The 26,668-nt window shown below is 42.7% G+C and overlaps 1 protein-coding gene across 1 annotated transcript in view; it reads right to left on the bottom strand.

Annotated features, from left to right (window-relative positions):
- The window catches only part of Cah1 (carbonic anhydrase 1), a 46,241-nt gene extending 20,250 nt beyond the window's left edge, over positions 1–25,991 (bottom strand). Inside the window, exons 1-3 of the mRNA XM_078196075.1 lie at positions 25,450–25,991; positions 3,808–4,172; positions 733–942 (exon numbers count right to left, since the gene is read on the bottom strand). Of these exons, the coding sequence (XP_078052201.1) occupies positions 733–942; positions 3,808–4,122 (525 nt within the window). The 5' untranslated portion in view covers positions 4,123–4,172; positions 25,450–25,991. The remainder of the gene's footprint in view (positions 1–732; positions 943–3,807; positions 4,173–25,449) is intronic.
- Between the last annotated feature and the right edge of the window lie 677 nt (positions 25,992–26,668).

The following is a 26,668-nucleotide window of genomic DNA, read 5'->3' as shown; positions in this document are numbered from 1 at the left end:
CAGGATGATTCGATGGAAAATGGTACAGGATGATTCGATGGAAAATGAAAATGTTTGGAAATCGAGTTTTTCGCAGACGTTTCTTCGAAATTGTTAATTATAAATGATTGAATATTAATCATTTATTCTGGAGAATTATGGAACAGTCACTTTTTTTGACGAGAGGTTTTACGTGCACTTTAATTACGAGACTGTGGAGCTTTGTGCAAAATTAATATTGTTTTCATTAACACTTGGCACTCGAGTGGTGACTATGAAGCATGAAATTGCTGAATTTGCTGAATCTGCTGAAATTGTTACATCGCGTTCAATATTTAGTCGCGACCACCGCTCGGTTAACGAAAAGCTAACGCCGTAATTATTCGAGTAGATCGTTCCTTTTGAATCACTCTGTAGGATCGTAGCTTGTTAACGGAGACTGCGCAATTTGTTTCACGAGGCAGAATTCGAGCCACCGTGATCAAGACATCCAGCGGCGAGAGTTCCACACGAAATTCTCGAGAAACGTAAAAATTGCTAAGAAATTGAATACGAGCCACGACGACGGTCGAAATAACGATCGAGTTCAACAACAGGTTACCAATTCCGTCCGATTAATCCGCGGAGAGAGAGGAGACCAGGCAGTGGCGGATACCTGTTGTTCGCTCGGAAGCATTTGAACCGTTGCCAAACGGGGAAACGTTTTCACCGTCTAACGACGAGAGCGCCGGACCACGGCGATAAGGACCTCACCTTTCCGTCCCTGTGCTTCAGCTCCTCGTGCTTCTCGGGGACTACCTGCACGATGAACAGGTCCTTCGCGGTGTCGCCGTGCTTCCCGATCGCCTTCGCGCTCAGATGATGGCTGCCCAGGTCCTTCTTCGTCGGCACGCCCACCAGCGTCGACGCCGCGTCGTCCCAGAACATCCATTTCGGCAACTGACTACCGTTCGCGTCGAACACCTGTTTCAAAAAACGGATTTCAGTTCTCGAGACTCCGGCTACGAATTTTTGCGAATTTCTTTTCCGAGAACATAAAAAATATTCTACGCGAGTTTGACGTCTTTCAACGTCCGCGAGTCGACTCTGTGTGAACAGATTTCGTTTTACAATCTTCCTTATGAGGTGAACAAGTTGGAAATATATATTTTTACTGGGATTCCAAGTAGTAGCTAAATTAAAAGAAATATTTCAAGTCCCCAGGGAAGGTAACCTTAACCCACGAGCCTTTCTTCCTTAGTCCTCAGATTTATTTAAAACAAATTGATATTCCGCGAAAAGATTCGCAATCCTAAGGCGGACGTCGCTATAGGGATCCTTCGATCGCCGAAGCCTGCATCGGAAAGGGTAACGGCACAACAAGTAGTTCGATGCACCCCAATTTGTCGGATTCGTGGGGCGCGGGGCAAGGGGCGCGACAATTCCCGGGTACCGTCTCGGACGAGTTCTGGCCGGCCGCCAAATTTCATAGGTTGATCCTTGCCTGCCCGCGCTTGCGGGACGTACGTATTCCCCTGTCTTTCATTTGCCTCCTTTTGTCGGCGGTGCCAACATTGCCGGGAATCTATATCTCGTGATTCAATTTGCCTTGGCCGCCTCCGCGGTATAACAGGAAATCCGCTTCGCTTTTACACGTGCACCCCCCTCCCCGCTCGCTCGCCGCGTTTTATCCGGGAAGCTTGCCGCCGGTGCTTCGGGGAGCAATTGGAGAACCTAACTCCCCTATATTTCAGGCGGAGGCTTTTGCATACGGCGAAAGGGATCTCCTCGCGAACGGCGGAACCGTTCGCGGCTCGGCGTTCGCGTTTTATTTACTCCGTTTGTTCTCCGTATCCGACAACAAGCTATAGACGTTTCCTAGTCACGCGACGTATTTTCTTAACGTTATTAAATTAATATTTAATAATATTAATATTATAATATTAATATTACTTTTGTAAGTTTGTGTAGATTTTGTGGAACAGATATTTCGTAATCTTCGAACTACCCTAATTACCATTCGTAGTCTATTAATTGTCATTTTATGCTCTGCTATTCTATTCGACTGTTGATTAAATCCAATTCGATTAAATTAAATTCGTCGATTATTGATAGAATAATCTGAGTATGTTAAAAATAATTTAAAAGTAGTCTGCGTATACTGTTTTTCGCGATTGCAGTATAAATTCTTCGCAACGCTGCCCGAAAGAAAGATTTTATCCTCGATCATACACGGCTCTCAAACTTCGTCGGTAAAGCAGAATATTTCAAATAGTTCTTTTACAACTTTTACACGCAGAACTGCAACTGTCTAAACTGTATACACGGGTATTACGTATAGCTACACAAGCTGCATAGATTCCGTTTCCAGATAAGCTAGTTGCAAGAGTTTCCAAGATAAGAAGAATAATTCTCGGACTTGCTATTACTTATTTACGTTTCGCAACAGAAACGAACCGTGTACCAACCGTCGAAACTTTTCAAGGTAGCAAATTTTCCCTCGATCTAACGTTAGTTGCACCGCAATTTTACAAAGGCAAACTATTATTACCGGCGATCCAACATCGTGCTTATAACTTAATAAAATATTCGAACAGGCGATTCGAGAAAATGAGTGGCATATCAATTCCGCCTATAGGTGGCGCCCGGGGGCTGGTTGAATAATTCTTATAGAATAGATGGCGTTTGCACACGCGACGAAGAAATACATCGTACGTACGCGAATGATTATCGTTCGCAATAGAAACTCGCGTGTCGCGGTGAACAAAAATTTTTCAACGCCGTCCTCGCTGCAACAGAGTGCTTTCGATTACTTTTTGCCAAATAATTTACGGAACCTCGTCGACGATTTAACATTCGCGAGTTCCGCGCGTGCGCCACGGTAACTAAAACCGTCGAGAGCGTGTGTCTGCGACTCTGTCCGATCGTCCAACCTATAAATATATCTGAGAAGACTTGCTGACAGCGACGCCCGGCTAGGACGCGAAATTTGCGCGCGCGTCCGCGGAGTGGTTTCAAAACAAAGGAACAAAGACCGGGCAACGATGGCACGGGCGTAGGCGGGAAAATAAATCGGCAAGAGTGTACAGGATCGGTACACGGTTGTTGGCCAGCGTCCAGCGGTCGAGTGGAAGGGAAACAAGTACGAGGGGATGGAAGGAGGATCGAGCGAGACGAAGCGTGATGGAAGGGGACGGGGGAAGAATGAGATTACGCTGCGTCTCGTGACTGTGAAACCACTCGAAAAGCTTCACGCATTAGAATTCATTTAGCAACGAATGGAGTATACTAAATTTGAGATTTCAATATTTTTTCAAAGGAAAGAAACACTGCGGAAAAACGAATTTATAATAATTTATGATTATAATAATTTAACCCTTTGCACTCGAGGCCATTTCAGCTCTACATCTAAAATAATTTTTCTTATAGTATTTTCATTTTGACGAAGTGTATTTTATATATATATACCAAATTAATTCTCGCGATTCATACTAACAGTGGCATGTTTAACAATTTTTCTAAAATTAAACATTGTTGCTGTACAAATTATTTTGAAGGGTGAAAGAACGATATTAGTGGTGTCTGAGAGTCACCATTCGAGTGCAAAGTGTTAATATAATATTATATATTATACATATGTTATATAGTAATATATAATATCACAGATTATTATAAATTCGTTCCCTGCTGTTATTATATTATTATGTAATATATAATAAACGAATGTAACTATAGAATTCGTTCATCGTTTTATCAACTCTTGGGTAGAAGAACTGATGTATCTGATTTTGTAGTTACGCGAGGCAGCTTGGAAGGTGACAAAGCAGTTGGCGATCCGCTGATTCTCACCTCGTAATAATCTACGGACCCGGTGAACGCCTGCCGCGGGATCCTCAGCTTGAGCACGTGGCCGACGGGCACGACGACATCGGGAACGCCCCAGAGCCTCTCGACCTGGTGCCTCTTGGCGTCCCGCGGCCAGTTGTTCTGCTCGTGCCAGCTCGTTCTCGGATCGTCGAAACGCCGGCCGTTGATCACCGTCGCCGCCGTGCTGGTGCTCTCGTCGCCGACGTCATCGAACACCAGGTCGTCCTCCTGCGGGGTCAGGCCGAGCGACAGGGGCACCAGCAGCAGGAAGCACGCGAGCACGTGAGGATTCTTCATCTTTCAGGGGAGATTGCTTCGGGCCCTGCTATCATATCATGCTGACAAGCCTGCAATCAAAAAGTACGCTCTCTTATTAATTTGTCACGAACCGGGTACCTAAACGAACCATCTACCTAATTACGTTTAACGCGTTGAGTGCTACGTCAGTCCCCAGGGACTGACAGTGAACTTTTCGTTCAGGCGGCGTCAGTCCCTAGGGACTGACAATCGACTTTTCGCTTGGACGATATGGATTCTAACGACTGTGTCATATAACGACATCTTTTTAGTTTATTGGTTTATATATCTTAAGGAGACATTGATTTTTAACCCTTTGACTACTGTTGGCGCCTATTGACGTCCGAAATGTGTTGGCTTCCCGGTACTGTAGGCGCCAATAGGCGTCAAGATCAAATCTCGCCCCCGTTTATGATTCAATTTGATTAATGTATTATGTTATATATTGTAAAAAAAAAGGCATCAAGTTCTCACGCGTTGCCGCCTGAGCGAACAGTATAGCAAGATCGGCGAAAAAGGTGAAATAAAAACTTAGGCGAACTTTCGCGACCAGTGTAAGAAAGAAATATTTATTATATCTTATTTAATTATTTTTATATCTTAGCAAGCGTCGAAACACATAGGGAGCACTCTCTCTCCGCCGAGTCGGTTGCCCCAGCAAGAAGCAGCCCTCTTCTACGCCAAATTGCACTCGTCCAGAGAACATAGGAAGTAATAGAGGCAGACTAGGGGAATCAACGATGACGGAATATGTACAGGGGAAGGTTCGTAAGCCTCGGAGCTAACGTCTCGCGGTAGACTATCGCAGACCCTGCCGCAGACTCTATCGCAGACCGTAGCCTAATAAAAGGCGGAATCAATGGCGTAGAGGCCGTGCGCGCCCCAACGTCCGGAGGGCGGGGGTAAACCTTGCGGCTGAAGAATAATCCACAGGGTTCAATACCGTTCAGCGAGCACAGCCTCGGTCGGCTAAAAATAATAATGATAACGCTCGTCTGGTATGATACATAGGATCACGTAGACGGTGTCGGCTGTGCTCGACGATGCGCGCCGCGTTCGACTACTCATTAAACACTGTCACGTGTCGTCGGATCAGATATGAGAACGCGGCACAGTGTGTCCAACGGGAGGAAATACGATGTCGAAGATAATCAAGTTGTAGGATCACGGACGATGAGGGGAGGAGGAATCATCGCCGCGAGATCTCGTGTCCCTGTCGCTTCTAATGAGTCGAACGAACCGGAGGGGCCCCGGTGGCGATTCTAATATCGGACTCGGATTTGTTGTCCGACCGATGGATCACACGTCCGGACAGGTACATAAACGGCGCCGACCGATCGATTATCACTTGTCGCGGCCATTCAGCGAGCGTTAACCGGTTGAAATTAACCGGGGCTTCGCGGAGACGGCTACCAGCGGCGGCCTGGATCGCAAGTCCGGCTCTCTCTCTCCGTTCCTCGTCGAACTTTTCGAGCGATCCGCGCTCCGCCGTGGAACAATGGGAGCCGTTTTTCGCGGGGCAGAGGAGGGGAACACGGCAATGGGAACGGGACGGGGCATATCCAGCAGCCGGCCAATGATAGCCAATAAAACGCTTTCATTGCGTTTTTATTTCCTCTTATTGCTCCGAGCCCGGTCGGGAGAGGACCTACGGCCATTAATTGCCGGGAGCTGGACAATCGGGAGCTCTCCGCTGGTAAGTCGTGGCAGTCGACGCTTTCATGGCAGGGGGTAGGGGGGAAGGGAGGAAATAAACTGGCGCGGATCGCCATCGTCGCTTTCATTAAAGGAAATTCTGCAGTCGCGCGAGAACGCTCGATAGCGGCGTGGGACCGCTGAAATCGCCGTGCCGGGGACCCTCCTCGACACAGGCGGTGCTGCCCCCCGGGCTGATCCGAGGATCGGGTCGATCGAAATTTACTTTCGACCCCGTTGCTTTCCGCGCCGATCGAGTTTTTTTTCAATGGCTTTCGCACACTGCCCCGTAAAAGAAACGATGTGAAAGATCCGAGAGAGATCCGCGAAGAGACCCCGTCCACCTCGATGGAAATTCATGGCAGCGTGACCGGAGATCCTTAGATATTTGAACTGGGGTAGCAGAGTCGATTTCTTTGGCGCGTTCACGTAATTTAATTTCTATTTATCGAACGAGATACATTAAATAATTCTATAAAAGAATGAGACCTCTTATGGATATAAAAAATTATATAAAATTGATTGCATCCGTAAATGAACTGAAGCAATCGGTCACCGTAACCGATTTCACCAACCCCTAGGATACGATTATTCAAATAAAAAATTATATAAAATTAATTGCATCCGTAAATGAACTGAATCAATCGGTCACCGTAACCGATTTCACCAACCCCTAGGATACGATTATTCAAACTATTTTTCGAAAAGAATTCTTTTTCGAGACCGTTGATAATTGGCAGGAAAGTGTTGCGACCTCGATAGATGGAACGGATGATCGGTGTTCAATCAAACTGTTTCGCTACTTTAGTTTAATCACGCAGGTGGCTATAGGTCGGAACGGCATCGACCGCCCGAATTGCATCGAACACGGTCAAACGACCTAAATAACTGCAGTTTATGCGCTCATCACGCACCATATAGACAATGATGTTTCTACAAACCGGTTATCTCTTCCTAGCATCGCAATCTCTACACTTTATCGTCAACGCCAATTTTCATCAATCTGTAAACGCAGAAACGCGTTCGCTGCAACTCGGGCGCTTCATATATTCGCAACGTTACACTTTACGTTTCAGCGCGTATCATTTTCAAACAGAGTCGCGTACACTTGAATTGTTTGTAACGCGAGGAACGCTTTATTACATGTCGGATAAGCCGATTGAGTAACTAAAGGAATGTCAAGGAATATTAAGTAACAAATGGGCTGCGGATTTTATGCACTCGTGGCAGAAGAAGTATATAAAACATCGTACTATTTTTTATCAGATTTCCGTTCGGTGTAATCGATGGTTCTATTTTGCACAAAGACGTACGGCACAGTGAAAAATTCATCTGTTACTCCGCTAATTTGTTTGGCCGTTAATCGACTAATCTGAAATCGATTATTCCGTTTAGAGATGCAAATAGGTTAAAACCGCTATAAGAATTCCTACGCGACCTCTCTGTCTTTCGCAAGATCGACGCTTTTAATTTCGCACACAGATGGTGTATGCGATAAAATATAGCATGATATAGTGCACCGGTATAATATCGATCACGAGTAACAATGAAGCAAATCGTTCTTTCGCAATACAACTTCGCCACACCGCGATAATTTTCTTCTTCGTACGGCTCTTTGTCGACGCGTGATCGCATGCGTTCGGGTTATTATATATCGCGCCGCCACTCTTTTCCCCGGGACGATATTGAAATTCCAGAACGGTTGACAATGCATCGTGAAAATCGTGTGCATCGTGCCACCCGGGGTCGTTTCGTCGGCGACAACGTTTTATAAGAACAATTTTACGAACCAGTCTGCGCTTCCTGCGAGACTCGGCCACCAACGACCGAGTGTCGCAACACCGTGGTTTATTAATGCAGCCTACATATGTATTCGCGATCCGTCATTGACAGTTACTGCCGAGCGATAAATACGATTTTATAACTCGCCGGTACGCGCAACAATGCAACGCCGCGACCTAACCGTGACCTAGGATGCGCCCCGATAGCGACGATGAAATAATGAACTCGATTCGTCGATTTTACTATATTTCGCGACGAAATTTCTCGCGCTAGCATTATTATTATTATGCTGGTATTATGTTAGTATTATCGAAACGATAGTATCGTAACTCTGAAAATTCTCTACGCCCTATTAAAAGTAACCAATGACAAATATTTTTACAAGTATGCAACAAAGGGCATAGCGGATTAAGATGGTCAAAACTGCCCTTAGAGGTTTTTCAATGACTCTTGTACCGTTCGATAGCTGACCCAAAAAAACTCATCTGTGCAAAACTTTAACCCTGAAATATGTCCGTGAGGTTATGTCAGGTTATGTCAGGTTATAGGGTAAATTAGATTTCGCGGTTTTCCGCCGTTTTCCCCCCTTCAGCGGCTTCCGAAAATTTTGAAAAAAATGTGGCTTATTTCGGACATCGAGCCGCATATTATAGAAGTTTATCAGATTTTTAGGTTGCGAACTGTGATTATCAAAAATGAAAAACCCCCGAAAACTCGGAAAATTGAAGATTTCTCGAAAACTAAAAATATGGTTTTTTTTATATTAATTCCCTGATAAGGTACTATCGCAACTAGTTTGCTCAATTTTTCTCCCAGAGAATATAGCCAGAATATAAACCAGAATATAAACCAGAACAATATAGTAAAGGTGCCCAGTTGCGTAGCCAAGGGTTAATCCAAGCAACGTTACGTGACTATAGCATAATTACGTGTCTATATAATTGAGTGTCCAAATCCATACAAAGGGTTAATGGCAATTTTCATGGCTGTAATTGACATGTAATTGAACATTGAGACATGATATGCGAGAAGAAAATGAAGTCGTATATCGGAGGCAGGGGACTCGGCTTATCACGGACGCGCTAACGACGCGTCGAACGGACAAAACCCTAGCGCGAGCATAAATTATAGGTCTTTGCGGGGCGCGCTAGAATCTCGTCCAGGGAAATAGAGGCACGGGTTAAGCGTCGTATAAATCGAGTTACAGGCTAATCGAAAGGAGGGCGACGCAATTTACTGGCCACTTCTAGGAAACGCTGAAGACGGCCAACGGTACAAGAAGGCTGGCTCTCGGCTCCGGCCCCCGTAGGTGGAGACAATTGAGTTTGCGTCCGCGTTTACATACGTCTCCGGAACTTTTACAATGGTCTCTTTAATCCTACCCACCGCGCCGCGTAACCCACGACGCGGCGTAATTCGATTTAACACGGGAAATCGCGCGCGACAATCCGTTCTCCATCCATTGTTCTTCGAGCCTCTTAATGTTTTTCTACGATTTAGTTGCCGTGCCCATTGTTTTATTACATCATAGGGAATCTGGGTTAGTCGGATAGTAAATACCGAGGCGATTTTTTTCCTTTAGACTCTTCTTTGATAAATCGATGGAAGAGTCGTCTTGAGATTTTATGCAGAAAATTAACCCTTTCGGTGCGAGTGCCGGATATATCCGGCGTCCGCGCGACGACCGCTCTGGCCGAGCGCCGGTTATATCCGGCGCACGTGCGATGACCGGTACAAATAACAGAATTTTATTTAATATTTTATAATATTAAAATATATTATATTATTTTATAATATTATAAATTTTATTTATATATAAGTACAGAGGTACTTATATAAAATATTAAGATTTATTTATATAAATATAATCCGGCGGATATAGCGGATATATCCGTCGTGTGGATGCCGCGTATATGCGGCGCTCGGCGCGAAAGGGTTAAAGACGTAGAGTCCAAACGTAAGGTGCGAACATCGAAGACTACCGACGCGCATCGTGCGCGCTGTGCGGCGCGTTGTCTCGTTCAGCGGCGTAACTCCCGCGGAACGGACTGCCGTAGCGAAAGGGTTAAAATTCATCGTGTTCGATTTCTAATTGAAACGCGGAGCTTCGTACCAGCGGTCCGATAAAACCCTCGACAAAGCACGAAGACGAAGGAATCTAAACACTCACGGGCTCGAGCAAAGTATACTTTAGAGCAGAAAGTATCCGTTCTTGAAGCCGCTGAGCGGGGCCCCTCTCTCTCTCTCTCTCTCTCTCTCTCTCTCTCTCCCCGATAATTCATTGAACCAGTGACATTCGACCGGGACCGTCGAGCACGATAGAGCATGACGCGCGGCGTTCTCCCGGCGAAGGGTTAACAACGTCCTCGAGTGGCAAGTCTGAGAGTCGGCCGCGTTCCCTACGCGCTCGAGAGCCGGCACCCCGACCGATCCCCGCGCCCCTCCCCGGGTTAAGGGTGAACAAATCAAGAGACCCGCCCCGCCGCGAGAGAATCTCTGCCCTATTCTATCGGCGATCGGTATACGCGAGCGCTCTCGCGTAGCTCGCGTGTCAGCCACTTCGTCCGTTTCGCGAAAAAAAAAAGAAAAAAAGGAAGAAAAATCAAACAAAGCCGGAGAGGGACGACGAGCGAGTTTCATCGAAGTTATGCGCAAATGCGCGACAGGTGCAGCGCCAGCGCGTGCTGCATCGTGGAACAGTCGGATTTCTGTCGAGGACGACGGCGAACGGAAGCGGCTCGCGCACGGTGAACATGTTTTCGAATGCAACCGACGAATCTCGCGACGCGAAGCCGTGGCGGTGCGCTTGTCGGCCGACGCGCGTCGAGAGTCGATGATCGAAGCAACACGTGTTCCAAGAGATCGATCGCGGGATCGATCGATAGCGGCCGCTGGACGCGGGACCGACGCGCTCGAGCTTTTCGATGGCACTTCACCGATTCGACGCTGCCGACCGGTTTGATTGATTAACACTCGGGCCGGGCCGGCCTCGGGTCCGTTTCGACCCCGGCCGTGCGGGTATTGTTATTCGACTATCGCGTTTCCGACGGTCTCGTCCGCCGTCGGGTACAGTCGCGGACAAACACGCGTCGACGCCTTCGAAAACTTTGCCGACCGGTCGTTTATTAACCCTTTGTACTCGAGCGGCGCCTCTACGGCGCCATTAAAATTGTTACAACACGTTCCAAAATTATTTTTACAAATGTCGCCGAAGCACAGACTGAAAAAAATTGTTGGAAGTATAACTGTTATATGAGTCACGAGACTCAATTTCACACGCATAGAATAAATTTTGTTATATAAGATGGAAATACTAAAGGTCAGAAAAATGATTTTTGATTTGCAGTTAAAATGGCTTCGAGTGCAAAGGGTTAATAATTGATATTAAATTATACCATGATAACCGATTAATAGGCTATCAGTCGGAGGAAAATGTCAATTTATAGACTACCGATCGGTAAAGTGTTAATATACAGGGTGATCAATATTAGTATAAATGTGCAATCCGCATCGGTAGCACGAATAGAAAATAAGGTTGCAACACAGAACTCACCTGAACGATTTAAACACTGCACGCCGTCACGCGAGATCAAGAACAACAATACCAGAGATTCAGACAATAACAGAGATTCGCGCAACTGGTAGAACCACGACGTTCGTAGAGCGACTGGGGATTTTCTAACCGAACCGAGCGTCCAGCAATCGGTTAAGTACCTGCGACCTGGGCAAATTTGAGTCACCTTGTTTTCGGCCTTTGCCACACGGGTATTACTCAAGCGTGACTAAGACGGGATCTAGTCTCAGAGTGCGAAGTTGTTGTTTAGCCTGCCAAGGCTTTTGTGTAAATAAAAGCGAGCGGCGTGACGGTGCGCTACCTGCGAGAAAAAAGCGATATATATATATATATATTCTTCAGCTGCGGATTTTGATTAACCCTTTGTGGTCCGCGCAGATTTCGCGAGCCGCTTATCCGCTTGGTACTGTCTTTTTTTTTTCAATTTTGTCGAATCCTTAATTTTCGCGATTTCCTTGTGAAAGGTATACCTTTGCGTCATTATTGTGCCAGTTATATGGCATTGCAAATTAATTAATTTTTAGCCAAGTACGAAGGTAGTATAGAGTCTATCGATGAATCGCTTTTAAAACGCGGTAATTATTTTAGGAGACTATTTGCGAAGATCTAGAAAATGTATTCTGATTATGGGTTAAATATTGAAAATATTATATTATATAAATATATTATATTTTTTATAAAAAAATTAAATTGATCCCTCTATCATCGAAATAAAATTTAAAGTATGCGAAATCAAGGTATGTCAATGGGGGACTCATTATATTTTATTCTGAGCTAGTATATAAAATAATTCGGAACAAAAAACTCAATTTTTATTATAAAATAAACCGGAGGTACAACGTTGCGGTCGTTCATGACAATAGCTTGCCAGCGAAGTGTTTTAATAAGACCTAATTAAACGGATGCAACTTTTTCAACGAAATTGCAACGACCCGGTCAAGACAGGTATACGTTTAAATTGCACGGATCAAACTTTTTAAATGAGATCGCCACGGCGTCGAGATAACAATAAATTTAAACAACGCGAGGGGCGGAGATAATATCGCGTGCCCGGCGAAGTTTATTGAAATTAAAAAATCCTGCCGCGAGATTAAAAATTCGTCGTTGCAAAATCGACCGCCGGGATTAAAATTACGCGTTCTGTAAATTTATTTAGGTATCCGTGCTCTGTAGAATTATATTTGCTTTTCGAACCGGTGAAATAATTTCGCCAAGGGCAGGGAACGCGCGGCGGGCCTCGCCGAGGAATCTGAACACCCGGAAGCAGCTCGTTTGAGTCGAGCCAACAGAGGAAACGGAAAAATCAACGAACGACGCCGAATGACGGGGGGAGAGAGTCATTTTTAAATTTGGCACCGCGGATCACCGCCGCTTTTAAAATTTCATCTCGACGCGCGTCAGCGCCGCAGCTTTTAAATTTCCAAAAACCCTGACGTCAGATTGAATCTTTCACCGCGATCCCCTCGAATTTATTATCATCCTATATTCGCGTAATCGCTTCTTCGAAATTTCTCGCTTCAACGTCCAACGGTTGCGCGGGACACGTCCATTTTTTGCTTTCAACGACCTACAAACTATTACACCCATTTTTTCACCATTTTTAATTCGTGGCAACGTGATGTGTCGATTGTTGGGTCGGTGACTGAATAAAAGGAAATTTTAAATAAGTAAATAAATTTTAAATTTTAACTTTTAAATTTTAAATTTTAAATAGGAAGGATTCAAAACTTTTGTATTAAGATATAACTTTATGAAATTATGCAAACCAATTTCGACACTGTCGATCATATAATAAAATATTTTTAGTTCCATTTTTAAACTGAGATAAAAACGAAGAATCACTTAGTTGGCAACCCAATAGATTGCTCTATGGTATTATATTAACATCCACGAAAACGCGAGATTTATTCAGAACCAACTGTTAATAATCTTTTCACTGTTACAAATTACACCCACACGTTTCCACCCATTTACGCATTTGCAGCCATAAATGCATAAAATCCGTAGTCTGTCGATGATACAAGCTGCTGAAAAAGCATAAAATCGGCGAAAAGAATGGCGAGTATTATATCGGTGGTAAACGAACCAATGTTTCAAATTACGTTTCAGATATAAAATATTAAGTTTCGCAAATTCGCCAGCACACGTTTTACCGTCGCTTTACACGGACCGTTCGGCATCCGCGTAGGCGTTACATTTATAATATAAAAGATTCATACTCGCACATTTTCGTGCCGGCCTGCGAAACGAGACTGTAGAACATAAAACTTTTATTTCGAAATCTCTTGTTACGCGAACGGTAAAATTTTGCATACTTCTTCTGCTCCTTTTTTCACAGTCGCGGAAGAACGGACGAGGATAAATGTATCCACGGATCTCTGCAGGGTACGAGGCAATGGTACCCCGTCACTCATTGTCAATGACGCGTTCCCCAAAGGAGGGAACGCGCCGCGCCAGCGTTGCTTTTCTCGCGTCGGCCAGCGTCGGTCCACAAAGCGATGGAATTACCTCACGCGTGTATAAATCAAGCTGAGTCAAGTTCGACTCGCGGCGCGCCAGCGAGTCGAAAATCGCCCGCGGTATTTACCGGTTCGTTACGTTTCATTCACGCAGCACCTGCGGAACACGCAGGTTTCCATAGCCGGCGGGACACGGCCTGATCGACGTTGTCCCTCGGCCGCGAATCGAACGCAACGAGCCTCGCGAACCGCTGCACCTGGCGATCGCGAGTCGAACAAATAAGTAATTGAATCTGTTGTGACCGGCGTAGATAATCGAGAAGAGCCGCGTTTCGAATGACGCGCGCGACACAAGTATTTCTTTCTATCTGCGTTCTCCTAATCGATCACGCATTTAACTGCATTTGTATTATCGGCTGTTACAATACTTTGCCGATTTCAAAAATCGATTGCTTTATAGACTAGTAATTTAAATCTATTATTATACAATATTCAATATTTCAGGATTTAATGTCCAATATTTAATATTCAATATTCAATATTTTAAGATTCAATATCCAATATTTAATATTCAATATTCAATATTTTAAGATTCGATATCCAATATTTAATATTCAATATTCAATATTTTAAGATACGATATCCAATATTCAATATTTCAGGATTTAATGTCCAATATTTAGTATTCAATATTTTAAGATTCGATATCCAATATTTAATATTCAATATTCAATATTTTAAGATTCGATATCCAATATTTAATATTCAATATTCAATATTTTAAGATTCGATATCCAATATTTAATATTCAATGTTTTTCACTATTCAACAGCTGCATATTCAATACCTCATTATTTAATATAATAGTAGTAGTACTTTAATTCCCTTGCGGGGTATGTACATTGCGGACCACCGCTCCGCTTACAATTCCGAGAGAGAGAGAGATACAAACATCCTTCACACACCAAATCTATTATTATATATATTTATTTATATTATATATTTAAATCTAGACTTGTAATTTAAAAAAAAAACGTTAAATAAGAACACGTCTTTTACACACAATAACGAAAGGCGTTGGTAAAGCGAAGCTGAAACATATTCCCGTGGATCGATAAGGGCAGCGACGAGTTTAAAAACCAGCCGATTAAAAGAATTTCCCAAAATTGCAACACTTCCCTCCGGATAGCGTGCGGCGCGCGACGCCGAGGGCTTATCGGCACGCCATTCCGACCGATCACGTAATTGACCCGCGATCGTGGCCAAGGCTCTCGCCGAACAAAAAATTGGAGCGCGAGGCTTTTTTTATCGTTTCTCTGCTTTCGGGACAATAATTACGGCGAGTAGTTAAATCTCCGGATTAGGTTTCCAGTTTCACGGAACGGGCGACTTCGCCGAGTAATTTTGTAACGCGAGCCGCGCGCCTGCGTGGACCGTCGGAACAGACAAAGTTATTGCTTCGTGGAACAATCGATGCCCTGTTCGCCGGGGCTCTCTCGCATCGTTCGCGCGCGGTTTCCTTCGGCGACGCGATTCCGATCTCCTACTTGTATCTCAATCGGCGTCCGTGAAACTTATTTATTAACGTTGGTCGTGATCTTTGCGCCGCGACGCTGGAGAAGCGACGACGTTCACGCTCATTCGCTTTCACGGCCGAGCAAAATGTCGCATATTTTCTTCGCGAAATAAATAACCCTTTAACGTTCTCTTACTTGGAAACAATACCATTTAAATAATATTTTAACCCTTCGCACTCCGTGACATCATGGATGTTAGGCTACTAAAACTTATGAATATTTATATTATGTATTATATGTTTGGAACGAAGTAAGATTTTATTATAATCGATTTATATGAATTTTTAGATGTCGAGGAATATTTGAAAATCGACATTTTGTTTCTCATAATTTTTAATAGTATTTTAGATTTTCTACAATTTTTTCAGCAATCCTCAATACGCATTTCAGGCTGATTACTGTATATTTTGCAATAATAAGTGATTCGTCGTCTTCTATCTTGTATTATTCTGTTAGAAGAAATAATACAGTCCAGTTTTATTCCTCCACATTGCGAATAGTTTATATATTGTTCAATCTTTTCTTCGTCGAATATATTTATGGACGTATTCTCTGTTCTCGAAAATCAATTCTCAACCAATCATTATGTATCTTTCATATATAATTATACAGTAAATGTACCATATTCTGATTTTGTCAAAAAATCGTACATTTCTCAAAAAGTTGCACTCTAATAAATGAATTCCCCACGCTATCTAATATAAAAATTAATATTTAGTAATACACCAGAATCACGATGCCTCCTGAGAGGAGACAACGAAGTGCAAAGGGTTAACATCGTACAATATAAATTTTCACAACACGCGATAAGGAAAATTTTTACAATAAGAGATGAGATCTGCTATAATTATCTAATCTACCCGTACCGTTAACGCGAAGAACGATAGTACGTTCGAGCAACGCGATAAGACTCGCGATATCATGAATAATTTGATACTCCTCGTTTCAACGCGAGTTTCATTCAGCTTCCCGCGGCAATTACGAAAGCGTTTTCTTCGAATACATCATCGATGACACTGTTAACGCGTTATGAAGATAAGGGGAATCTGTTCCGGTTGAAAATAGCTGGCCGATGAGTAACGGCATCGAAACCTATTGTGATCGTAGCCGAGCGCACACCGTGCGCGCGCGGTTACAGAAGCCAATCGGATTCCAACGTGATAATTCTGTTTGAGCGGTGCTCGCGCGGGTAAACGTAGCCGGTTGATTCGAACGCGACGCCTGTCGTCTCTGTGTCGCATGAAACCGTGATTATCTTGTTCGCCGGGCGCTCAGGGATTTTTTTCTTGGAGCTTCGCTGACGCGTACCACGAAACACCGCTCGCGTTACGAAACTCGTATCGCCAACTATAGACAAAGACAAAAATACAAATATACAACGACAAAAATACAAATATACAACGACCAAGTACAAATTTTCCAGTCGGTGTTTTTATTAGCGAAGAAATTATTTGGCTTAAAAGCCTGAAGCGATAGACGATTCGGATAGACGGTAGAGAATCTCGTAGCGATCGATCAATTAACTCGTTAAAATTCTACGGCGAACGATTTTTAATAGGACGTAAGTCTACTTTTCTCGACAGAATGCAAATATTCATATAAAACGTCCAACTTCAAATTTTCCATGTGGTATTTTTATGAACGAAGGAATATTATATTTAGCTTAAAAACCTGGAGCGACAGACACTTAATCTCGTAGCAATCGATCAATTAAGAACTTGTTAAAATTCTACGGCGAACGATTTTTAATAGGACATAAATTTACTTTCCTCCACAAAATGCAAATATACAACGTCCAACTTCAAATTTTCCAGTTTGTATTTTTATCAGCGAAGAAATATTATATTTAGCCTAAAAACCTGAAGCGACAGACAATTAATGTCGCAGCGATCGATCAATTGACTCGTTAAAATTCCACGGTGAATGATCCTCAACGTAGTCTATTTTTCTCGTAAAATTCCTAGTCTACCTAGTCCGAGTCTACCAATAATCGTAGGATATCGTAATTGAAACGTGTTCGGCATGTAAGATAGGTGGGCGGATCGGTGGACGCGAACGAATGGTCCTCCGGATTCCAAACGAGATTATATTAAGCGGTCTATTCTCGATCCACGGCCTGGCCGCGTGCTGGAGCACCGGCGACGTGTGTTAAACGGCACCTAGCTACGCCATTAAATCTTCGAAAACGGCGAAACTGGTTTAACTCGTTCGCCGCGAACGTTATACATCGACGACAACGATTTTAGCGGAGCGACGGCATTAGAATTCGAACAATTCTAATTCGAACACTTGTCAGTTATCCTTTAAAAAGATTCGAAAGAATCTTTTTGCATATGAAATAGATTTTTAACCCTTTGCACTCGAAACCATTTCGACTGTATTTCTAGAATAACTTTTCCGAGATGTAGAATTTCCATTGTACATGACAAAATGTATTTTATCCATATGAAATTGGATCTTGTAACACGTGCAACAACAGTTATACTTTTAATCATTTTTGAAATCTAATTTTTCATATAAAAATTGTTTTGGAATATTTCGTAACAATTTTAGTTGTCAGAGTCGCCGCTCGAGTGCAAAGGGTTAACACATACCGTTCCGAGCTGTATTTTAGTTGACCTTTTTGGTGAATCGACGCTTTAAAAATCGATATTTTTATTTATTAAGTATTGTCAATATGACTAGGAAGAAGGCTTATTATGGATCCATTCTTTCGGTGGAAATTCATTCTTCGATTTTAAACTCGCCATATAATATTTTTTTAACGCGTTAAATAGACAATTAAGCCACGTGGCACGGAATGTGCTAAACGAGTATATAAAACTGCATATCTTTTTTCAAAAGCTGTCGATCTAATCAAAATGCGCCCCATTTGTTTCAATACACCTTTCCCAACGCGATTTTAATTCATAGACGTCTGTCTTCAAGCAATTCTAATCTTTTCGATCGACGAACTATGGTATGGAATTTTTCATACTGTCGTCATTTACATACTGTTTTGCGAAATTAAACGAAGTAAAATATAAAATTTCGCAGGCCCCCCAGCTTATATTCATCGGATCTTTTGCCAACAGACTTCCATTGCTTTAAACATTTATAAAAATGAATTAAAAATTCCATATCAGGGTTTATTGAAACTGTACGTTGAAAAAGGTATAGTAAAGCAAACGGGGTATATTTTGATTAAATCGACAAGATATTTTGATTAAATCAACAAGATATTTTGAGAAAAGATATACAGTTTCATATATTCATTTAAACGTCTGACATTTCATATGCATAAACGTAATAAAAAGAAAAGATCGGTAATGTTACTATGTCTGTAATAAAATCAGGAAACGCCTGAATTTCGATCGGGAGCAGCGGCGCGGGGTTAATAACACCGGTCATGGGAACCGTGGATGGGAATCACCGGCCGTTAATTTCCAGTTAAATCTGTGAACGAGGAGCGGCCCGGCGCGTCGCGACGCCTCGCTTTTTACCTGTTATAATCGGGTCGGCGCGGTGCGTCGACGACCGTGCCTCGTCGGAATCGATCGGATCGATTGCAGAGGCGCGGACGCGTCGCGTCGCGCGAAATCGTGGATGACGTTCCGCGCCGGATTTCGAGTTTTGTTTGCGTTTCGAGGAGACTCGGACGTTCGGCGCGGCCAATGCGTCACCCCGGACTCGGCATGATCAATTTTACAGCAAATATTTGCCGATGATCAATCGGCTCTCTCTCTCTCTCTCTCTCGGAGGAGGAACGACGGGCGTGTAGCTGTTTTTTTGCGACGCGTCGCAGAGGCCCGCGATTGCTGTGACTCTGTCCATTTTATTATTGACAAGTTTGCGGCATTGTGACTCCATTTTACGAACGTTCGGCGTTCCATTGTTATTCGCATACCGCGGTTTTATACATCGTGCAACCATTGCTAAATTTTCTACGAAAACTGTTTAACATAACCTAACATAACCATAAATCGCATTTCTTATTTTGAACTTTGGCGAATTAACCCGTCTATTTACGCGGCGGATATCCCAAAGGATAGTTAACCCTTTGCACTCGACGCCATTTGAACTCCATGTCTGAACCTATTTCGGCCAAGCTACGGTATCTGTATTTTCTATAAATCATTGGTGTAATTTATGCATACGAAATCGAGTGCATAGAACAGTCACGCTTTGAACAGTTCTTTAACCCTTTGCACTCTACTGTACCCTCTCAGGGGACATTGTAATTCGAGCATGTCAGTCGGATGTCCCCTCTCATGGAACATTAAAGTTATATATATATTTATATTATAATATAGAGAATGTATATAAAGTGTAAAAGGTTAAGATAGCAATGTAGAGTTAGGTTTTTGTAAACCAATTTCTTGGCCGTGAGGCTGAAAATAAATAAAATTATTATTATAATATAATATAATATAAATACTGATTTTTTGCAAATTCCTCGACGTCAACAAATTCATATAAGTCCAATATCTAACACGTTGTTACTCGGTTCGAAAATTATACTAAATAACACGAGGATCTGTAAATCGAGTCGAGTAGCCAACGTGCAGAATACTTCGGAGTGCAAAGGGTTAAGTATAAATAGATTTGACAATGTGAACATCGTAGAACAATCTTGAACGGTGCATCGGAGTCACCACTCGAGTGCAAAGGGTTAAGATACGAAATAAATATTTAAGTGCTGGCTAACATCTCGAAGAAATAAGATCAATATAAGTAACAAAACAACTCGTATATATTTATATAATATCTTTTCGATTTCTTTCTTCTTTTGTGTGTAGGATTAAGAAAACGCCAATGGATTCGTCTAAAATTAGAGTTTATTATTTTATATGATTTTCCCCTTTTTTATAAACCTATTTACAACTTATATACTAACCTAAAATACAGAGAATCGCCAATTAAACGTTCCTGCTTTCCTCAGTTTTCATATCCCACAGTTTTAGGTTAGAAATTACTTTTCTAAGTTTTACCCGCGTCAGTGGCGCCTTTCCTCGCGCGTCCGACCCTCGGCGGCGCGTCCACGAAGCTTTCATTTATATCGTAAATCTTTCTATCTCTTCGACTCGATCGCCGCGAATCCAACAAAGCCGCGCGGCATCGCGAAATCGTCGATTTCTATTTCCGATTACCATTGGACGCTATCGGATTACGATTTCTTTTCACGGGGAAGAGCTAACGGCGCGCAGCGAGAAATGAGTTACCGAAGTAGTCGCCGTTGGATTATTAATATTTCTCGCCGGGGGGAGACCGGGGATGGGTTTAAAAATTCACGGAGGAACACCGCGACGCGATTTATCGCCACCGGTGGCGGAACATACCGGCAGAGCTGTAGATCCTCGTTAATTATTCCGCCGCGCGGGGGAATCTCTTTTATCAGCTGAGTTTTCTAGCTTTTGTAAAATTCAGCCGCCCTCTTCGCCCCTGTCTCGTTCTCCAGAGAGAGAGAAAGAGAGAGAGAGAGAGAGAGAGAGAGAGAGAGAGAGAGAGAGAGAGAGAATGAAAGAGGCAGTTCCAACACGAATCCATTTTTTAGGGACAATGAAATCTTATAGGACAGGAAGCTCGTTCGCGGGCTCGAAGAAATTACGCGCTCGAAAGTGTCTAGACTTTGCCGAGCCTTTCTCTCTCGTTCTCTCGCGTGCGCCGCGGCACGAAACAAGTGTTTTACAGCGGATCCGATGGATTTCGGGATTTTTAGAAGTGCCGTGCTTCAACTTTACGGCGCCGTTAGCTACTCGAGATTCGCATGCTCGCGTCAAATTCGATTTTTAACTCGGCGTTCGCGTCCGTTCTGGTATTGCGTGAAACCTGCACACTTTTTCGTTTAATTTTTTTTCTGACATAACCTCCGTTTCGCTCGATATTTGTTAGGACTTTGTTTCATTTAGATTTTATCTTAATCACGCTGTCGTTTCTTTACGATATCGCTCTGTTTACTTCAATTTATTTCCCATTAATTTCCTCGCGACTTCTCATTTCATACCTCCGCGATTATTTGTATTTTCTACTTCGTATTTCTTGTTCGCCTGCACACTTTTCGTTTACCTTACTTTTTACTCGGTATCGGCTCATTTTTATTCCGATTTGTTCGTTCGTATTATTTGTCTATACTCTTGATTTTTTTATCGTTTCTATCGTATTCGAAATTTTATCTGAATTATACTTTTAATTATGTATTATTTGAATTATAATTTGAATTATGCTTCTTTATAATATTACTCTAAATTCTTGGATTTATATTATTTCAATTTTTCCCTCGGTTGCGAGTGTTTATTTTCTATACTGCACACACGTTCGAATTATGAAACGTATTCGATCATTTCTCACGAGGGGCTCTTTATAATTTCAACAATCTCAGCTCTCCCTTATCGGACGCACGTCACCGCCTACGCGACATTGTACTTTAACGTCGAATATCTCGCGTCCACTAAGGGGTGAGAATTTAAAAAACTACGATACCGACTATATTATGATTGACACGGTAGCGTTAAATTTCCTTCGCCCGCGTGGATTTAAATAACGAATGAAATTACAAGCGCGCAAATAAAACAGTTGATATGCTTTTTCAATATTTTCATCCAAGCTTATAAATGCTAACGGTTCGTAAAACGTCAACAGACTCCAATGAAATTTTCCACAAGTACGCGAGAGCTCTGCCAAACGCATTTCTTAAATTTTAATTACAAGCTTTTAATTACAACATAAAAACGATGGAAAATATCGTTTTCTAATTTTCAATAATTCACACGATTATTTCCATCAACCGCAGCCCCAAAAGAAAAAATATATCTGTACACAGATTCTGCAAAAATGTAGTGAAACATCTCCTACAAGTCGTTCGGATCGATGTTTAAAAATATTGGCAATAAATTTATTGGCAATAAATAAATGTTGTTAACATACTTTTCCGCGGGTACGCGCGGATCGCTTTAATCGGTTCATAAAATCGGATTTCCTGAAACCGGTTAACTCGAAGCGGCAAAAAAATCACGCGGACGCGGAGAAATCGGTGGTAAATCTAGGAAAATTTATTTGAGCCGACAACGTTCCGTCAATCCCGCGGGAAAGCATCTCGGAAGCTCGCGCTGGCACACAAAGAGCTCAAAGCTCGACGGCGTCGGCAGAGCTAAGAATCCGCGTTCCCGTGAACGGAGGAGAGCCGCGGCAACACTTTTTAATTCTCGGCAAACCAGAATTCCAGCACCGCGGGCCGGTAACTTCCAACTCGCGGCTGGAATTAACGAACGTGGTTGCAAAGAGAGGCGAGAGAGAGAGAGGAGAGAGAGGGAGAGAGAGAGAGAGAGGAGGAAGAGAGAGAGAGAGAGGGAGGAGGGAGCGTTAACGAGCGCCCGGCGTCGAAAAGAGCAGCAGTTCGAAGGAAAATCCAAGCCGCGATACGCTTGTTTCGGGCAACCTGACGCCCTTTGGGCTATTGATCGTCGCCCCCCTCCCCCCGGAGTCGTCCGAGGCTCGCGGGTGAGCCCTTCGAGCCACGCACGCGGCTCGCACAAATTGGTTAATACGAAGCGGGCCGCGCGTGGCAACGGATCCTCCGCGAGCGGATTTTCATCGACGGCGCGCCGGAAACGTCGGGGGTCACCCTCGCGGCGGATCTATGCCGTCGCGCGACGATCTCTCTCGTCTGCCAATCCAATAGCCGGCTCTCGTTTCGATCGATTGCCTCTACCAATCGTCAATTTTTTTCCATTATTTCACGGGCAGTCCTCTGTCCCGGCCTGCAAATACACCGGCGAGAAGATACAAAGGCAGCCGAGCGAAAGCCGATACGGAACGCGATTCGGGGGACGCAACAAATTCTGTCGATTCGATTCCCGGGGTATAGTTCCGCTTGTTGCAGACCGGAATCGCTGCAAAATTGCGGGATATGAATTTTCGACGATATTAAACGATTCCGTCCGATAATGCGTGTGTTTCGCTGTTGTTGGCTGTTGCGTCGGTGGGTGGTTCTTGCGGTTGGTTTACGGATTAGAGAAATATCAAGGGTAATTAAAGGATTTGGTTATAAGTTATTAACGCGGCTCGCTGCTTGTTACTTTTACCACAGTGGAGGGAAATTTGGAGGAATTAATTTTCCACGATGTTAAATAATTCGTGTAATAAAGTGAGAATAATTTGGTTAACGTTTTTGCGGCGAGTCTGCCAGCCATATTGGAGAAATATTAAGAGTAACGAAATTAGAGGATTTGTATATAAGTTATTAACACGTTGGTGCGTTGTTTGTTACTTTTACCAGTGGAAGGAAATTCGGTTAAATTAATTTTCCATAATATCAAATAATTTGTGTAATAAAGTATGTTACTGTGAAACTAGTATGTTAACTTACGTTAACACGTTGGCTTAATATTTGCGAATATTTCCGACGGATGGAAATTTAAAGTAATCAATTTTCAACGATATTAGACAATTTATAGCACACAGTTTCGCAAAGCGATCGAGAACTATTCTGGACTCGGAGATCAAGTGGCGACGAGTGCAAAGGGTTAAATAAATATTACAGTGGCATGCACTTGCGCCAACGATTTCCTGAGAAATAGATAAGACAATTTTTACTTGGACAATCAATGTCCAAGATGTAATATTACGAAATTTATTTTATCAATAAATTTTCCCCCGGGCAATTACAACTCTACCGCCTTGCGCACAGGGGTTCAATATACAAAATAAATAAATTAATAACAAAGAGATAACAAATGTGTATAATAGAATATATTAAATACTAAATAGCGGATCACGGAGAAATAATTTGGCTCCGAGTGGACAAAAGAATAATATTAGACGAGGTACCGTTCGAACACGATCCGCCGAGTTTGCTCGGCTCTCTATTTATTCACGGTTGTCCTGCTTCTATAATAGTTATTTACTCAGAACGGGGATGGTTCTTAAGCAGCGTTCCCGGGACTGCCTCTGTATCGGTCTCCGATGACTACGGACCACTATTTTAGTTATATAAGACCGTCGACTCTGTGACACCGAGAGGCACAGCGGCAGAGGATCGCGAGTACTCTAGACCCATATTTTCTTCTTTTTCGTGTCACCGACGGTATTGAACGAATTTAGAACGTTAAACGAGATCAAAGATCGTGTCAATTTAGGAGAGCTCGATTTTCCAATAATCATTCGGTTTTAGCGTTCGCTCCGGGATCGTATTAATAATTATAGACCCACCTAATCTCAGCAATCACTTCGACTGATTATCGTATTCTTCTAAAGTTAGACCGATTTCATTAAAATTTCTAGACATCCTTAAAATACCGACGATTCTGTCTCATTTAATTTCAAGTTAGTTTATTCGATTAGCAATCGTTTGATGGACGGGTTCCAAAAAATCTTGCTTCGAAAACACAGTTTAATATACGGCGGTGTACGTGATTGTAGGCTCGAAGTAAGCTTCAGATTATTCCTGGTATTTAAACGAGAACTTAACAAAATATTTGGTTGTTCGGAAAGTAATTTCGTTTTTCCCAAGAAAAGACTTAATTTTTTCACAGCCAACTTCACGCTCAAGCTGTATAATCATTATATATTTGGACAACTGATATAGTAAGTATTGTTTGCTAAAAATTTTGTTCGATTCTTTGCAATAGTTTTTGTTTAGTAATCTATCGTGTTTCATTTCCACCAAGAAAAAAACGAAACGACTTTCCGAACGACCTAATATTATATTTTCCTATGTTCCATCATTCTTAACCCTTTGCACTCGAAGCCATTTGAACTGTAAATGTGAAATAATATTCTTGACTATTTCATTTAGGTAATTTTTATTTTTAGGTAATTTCAAATTAGGTATTTCTATTCTGTGCAATAAAGTGCACTTTTGTGCGTGCGAAATTGATTTTTGCGACTCGCAGCAACAGTTTCACTGCTCAACAATTTTTCAAATCTAAACCTTATTGTTACAAAGATTATTTTGGAACGTGATAGAATAATTTTAGTGGTGCCTCAGAGTCACCAATGGGTGCCTCAGAGTGCAAAGGGTTAATATAGAAATATATAAACACAGGATTTCGTTCAATTTTCTTCAAATATTCTGACCGTCTCGGAAATATACGAACTAAGTAAAGTATAAAATAAATTAAATAAAAATTTTTATAAATTTTATAAAATAAAAATGTAAAGGTAACACAGAGTCTGTGCAATTATTCGATCGGAAGTGACTTCGAAATCCAACGTGCAATACCTTTGCAAGCGGCTGTACACTTAGATCAAAAATAAAAATTACCTGGAATTGAAGAATAATCAGTTCGACGTTGAACGGTCACAAAATTAAAATTCCCAAGGATCGAACTTCCAAAAAACCACAGGATTTCACGAACTTCCTCGTCCACCATTCGAGCACAAACGCGCGAACAAGGAAACCTTTCCTTCGCACAAGGAAATCCCGATTCGCCGAATTTCTCACTAAGCTGCGAACGTTCGATCTTCGGCCGACAAAAAGATCTGAATTCGTTCGGAGGACGGGCTGGGAGCGTCGCGAGGCGAACACAAGATCGTGAAAGCCGGCGGGGATCGGCGCAATTAAACCGACTCGGTTGTATCTAGCGAGATAAGAGGCGGCCCGCGCCGCTAATATTAGACGCGCGCGTTTATCAGCGCGCGTCACGACCGATCCACAGACCCTGGACTCGATCGATCCCGTGGCGAGGAAAAAAGAAAAAAGACGAAGAAGAAGAACAGTTGCTGCGTCCGGATGTGTATCGGCCGTGAATTTTTCATCGTGAACGAGACTCCGCGTTTTCATGGAACACAGAGAGAGAGAGAAAGAGAGAGAGAAAAAAAGAGAGAGAGAGAGAGAGAGAGAGAGAGAGAGTGCCGGCACACACGTGACGCCGCTGCATCCATAATCCATGCTCTGTATACACGAAAGACGGGTTTACTCAGCTTTTATTCCTCCAGATGCCTTGTCGCGCGACTCGACTCGGAAAACAGAGGGACCGTTCTTTTTTCAGCCGTGGCTGGCCGACCAACAACGTGCCTCCTCCGCTGGCATCCTTGAAACGTGGTCGCACGCCGGATCAACCAAGAGGATCTACTAGATGGAGGATTTCTTCGATCGCGAAAAGACCGGATTAACACTAGAAAGACGGGAGCTTAAAGCCGGGGAAATGACTGCTTTTCGGCAATATAGGTATAACACACATATATATACCGGAAATGAAGGAGGGGGGGGGGCAACGACAATGATTAATAAACGCATTTATATGTCGCAGAAAAAGTCACAAGGTTATAAGAAGCTGTGTCATTATTTACATAATTGTTTTTCTAATTGAAATTGAAAAACAGTCTATCTTTAATTATAATCGTCCGCTCATTTATTTAAATAGTTACAAAAACATTTCTGTTCGGTTTTGAACTTATTAGTTAGAATATATAAGAAAAAAGTAAATCTATGTTACATTTCCATTGACAAAAGTTTTAAGACTACAAAATAATAGGAGAAA

Source organism: Augochlora pura, chromosome 2 (genome assembly GCF_028453695.1).
Source record: "Augochlora pura isolate Apur16 chromosome 2, APUR_v2.2.1, whole genome shotgun sequence".
In the NCBI taxonomy this organism is placed as follows: domain Eukaryota; kingdom Metazoa; phylum Arthropoda; class Insecta; order Hymenoptera; family Halictidae; genus Augochlora; species Augochlora pura.
This window is presented reverse-complemented; position numbering and strand designations above follow the sequence as displayed.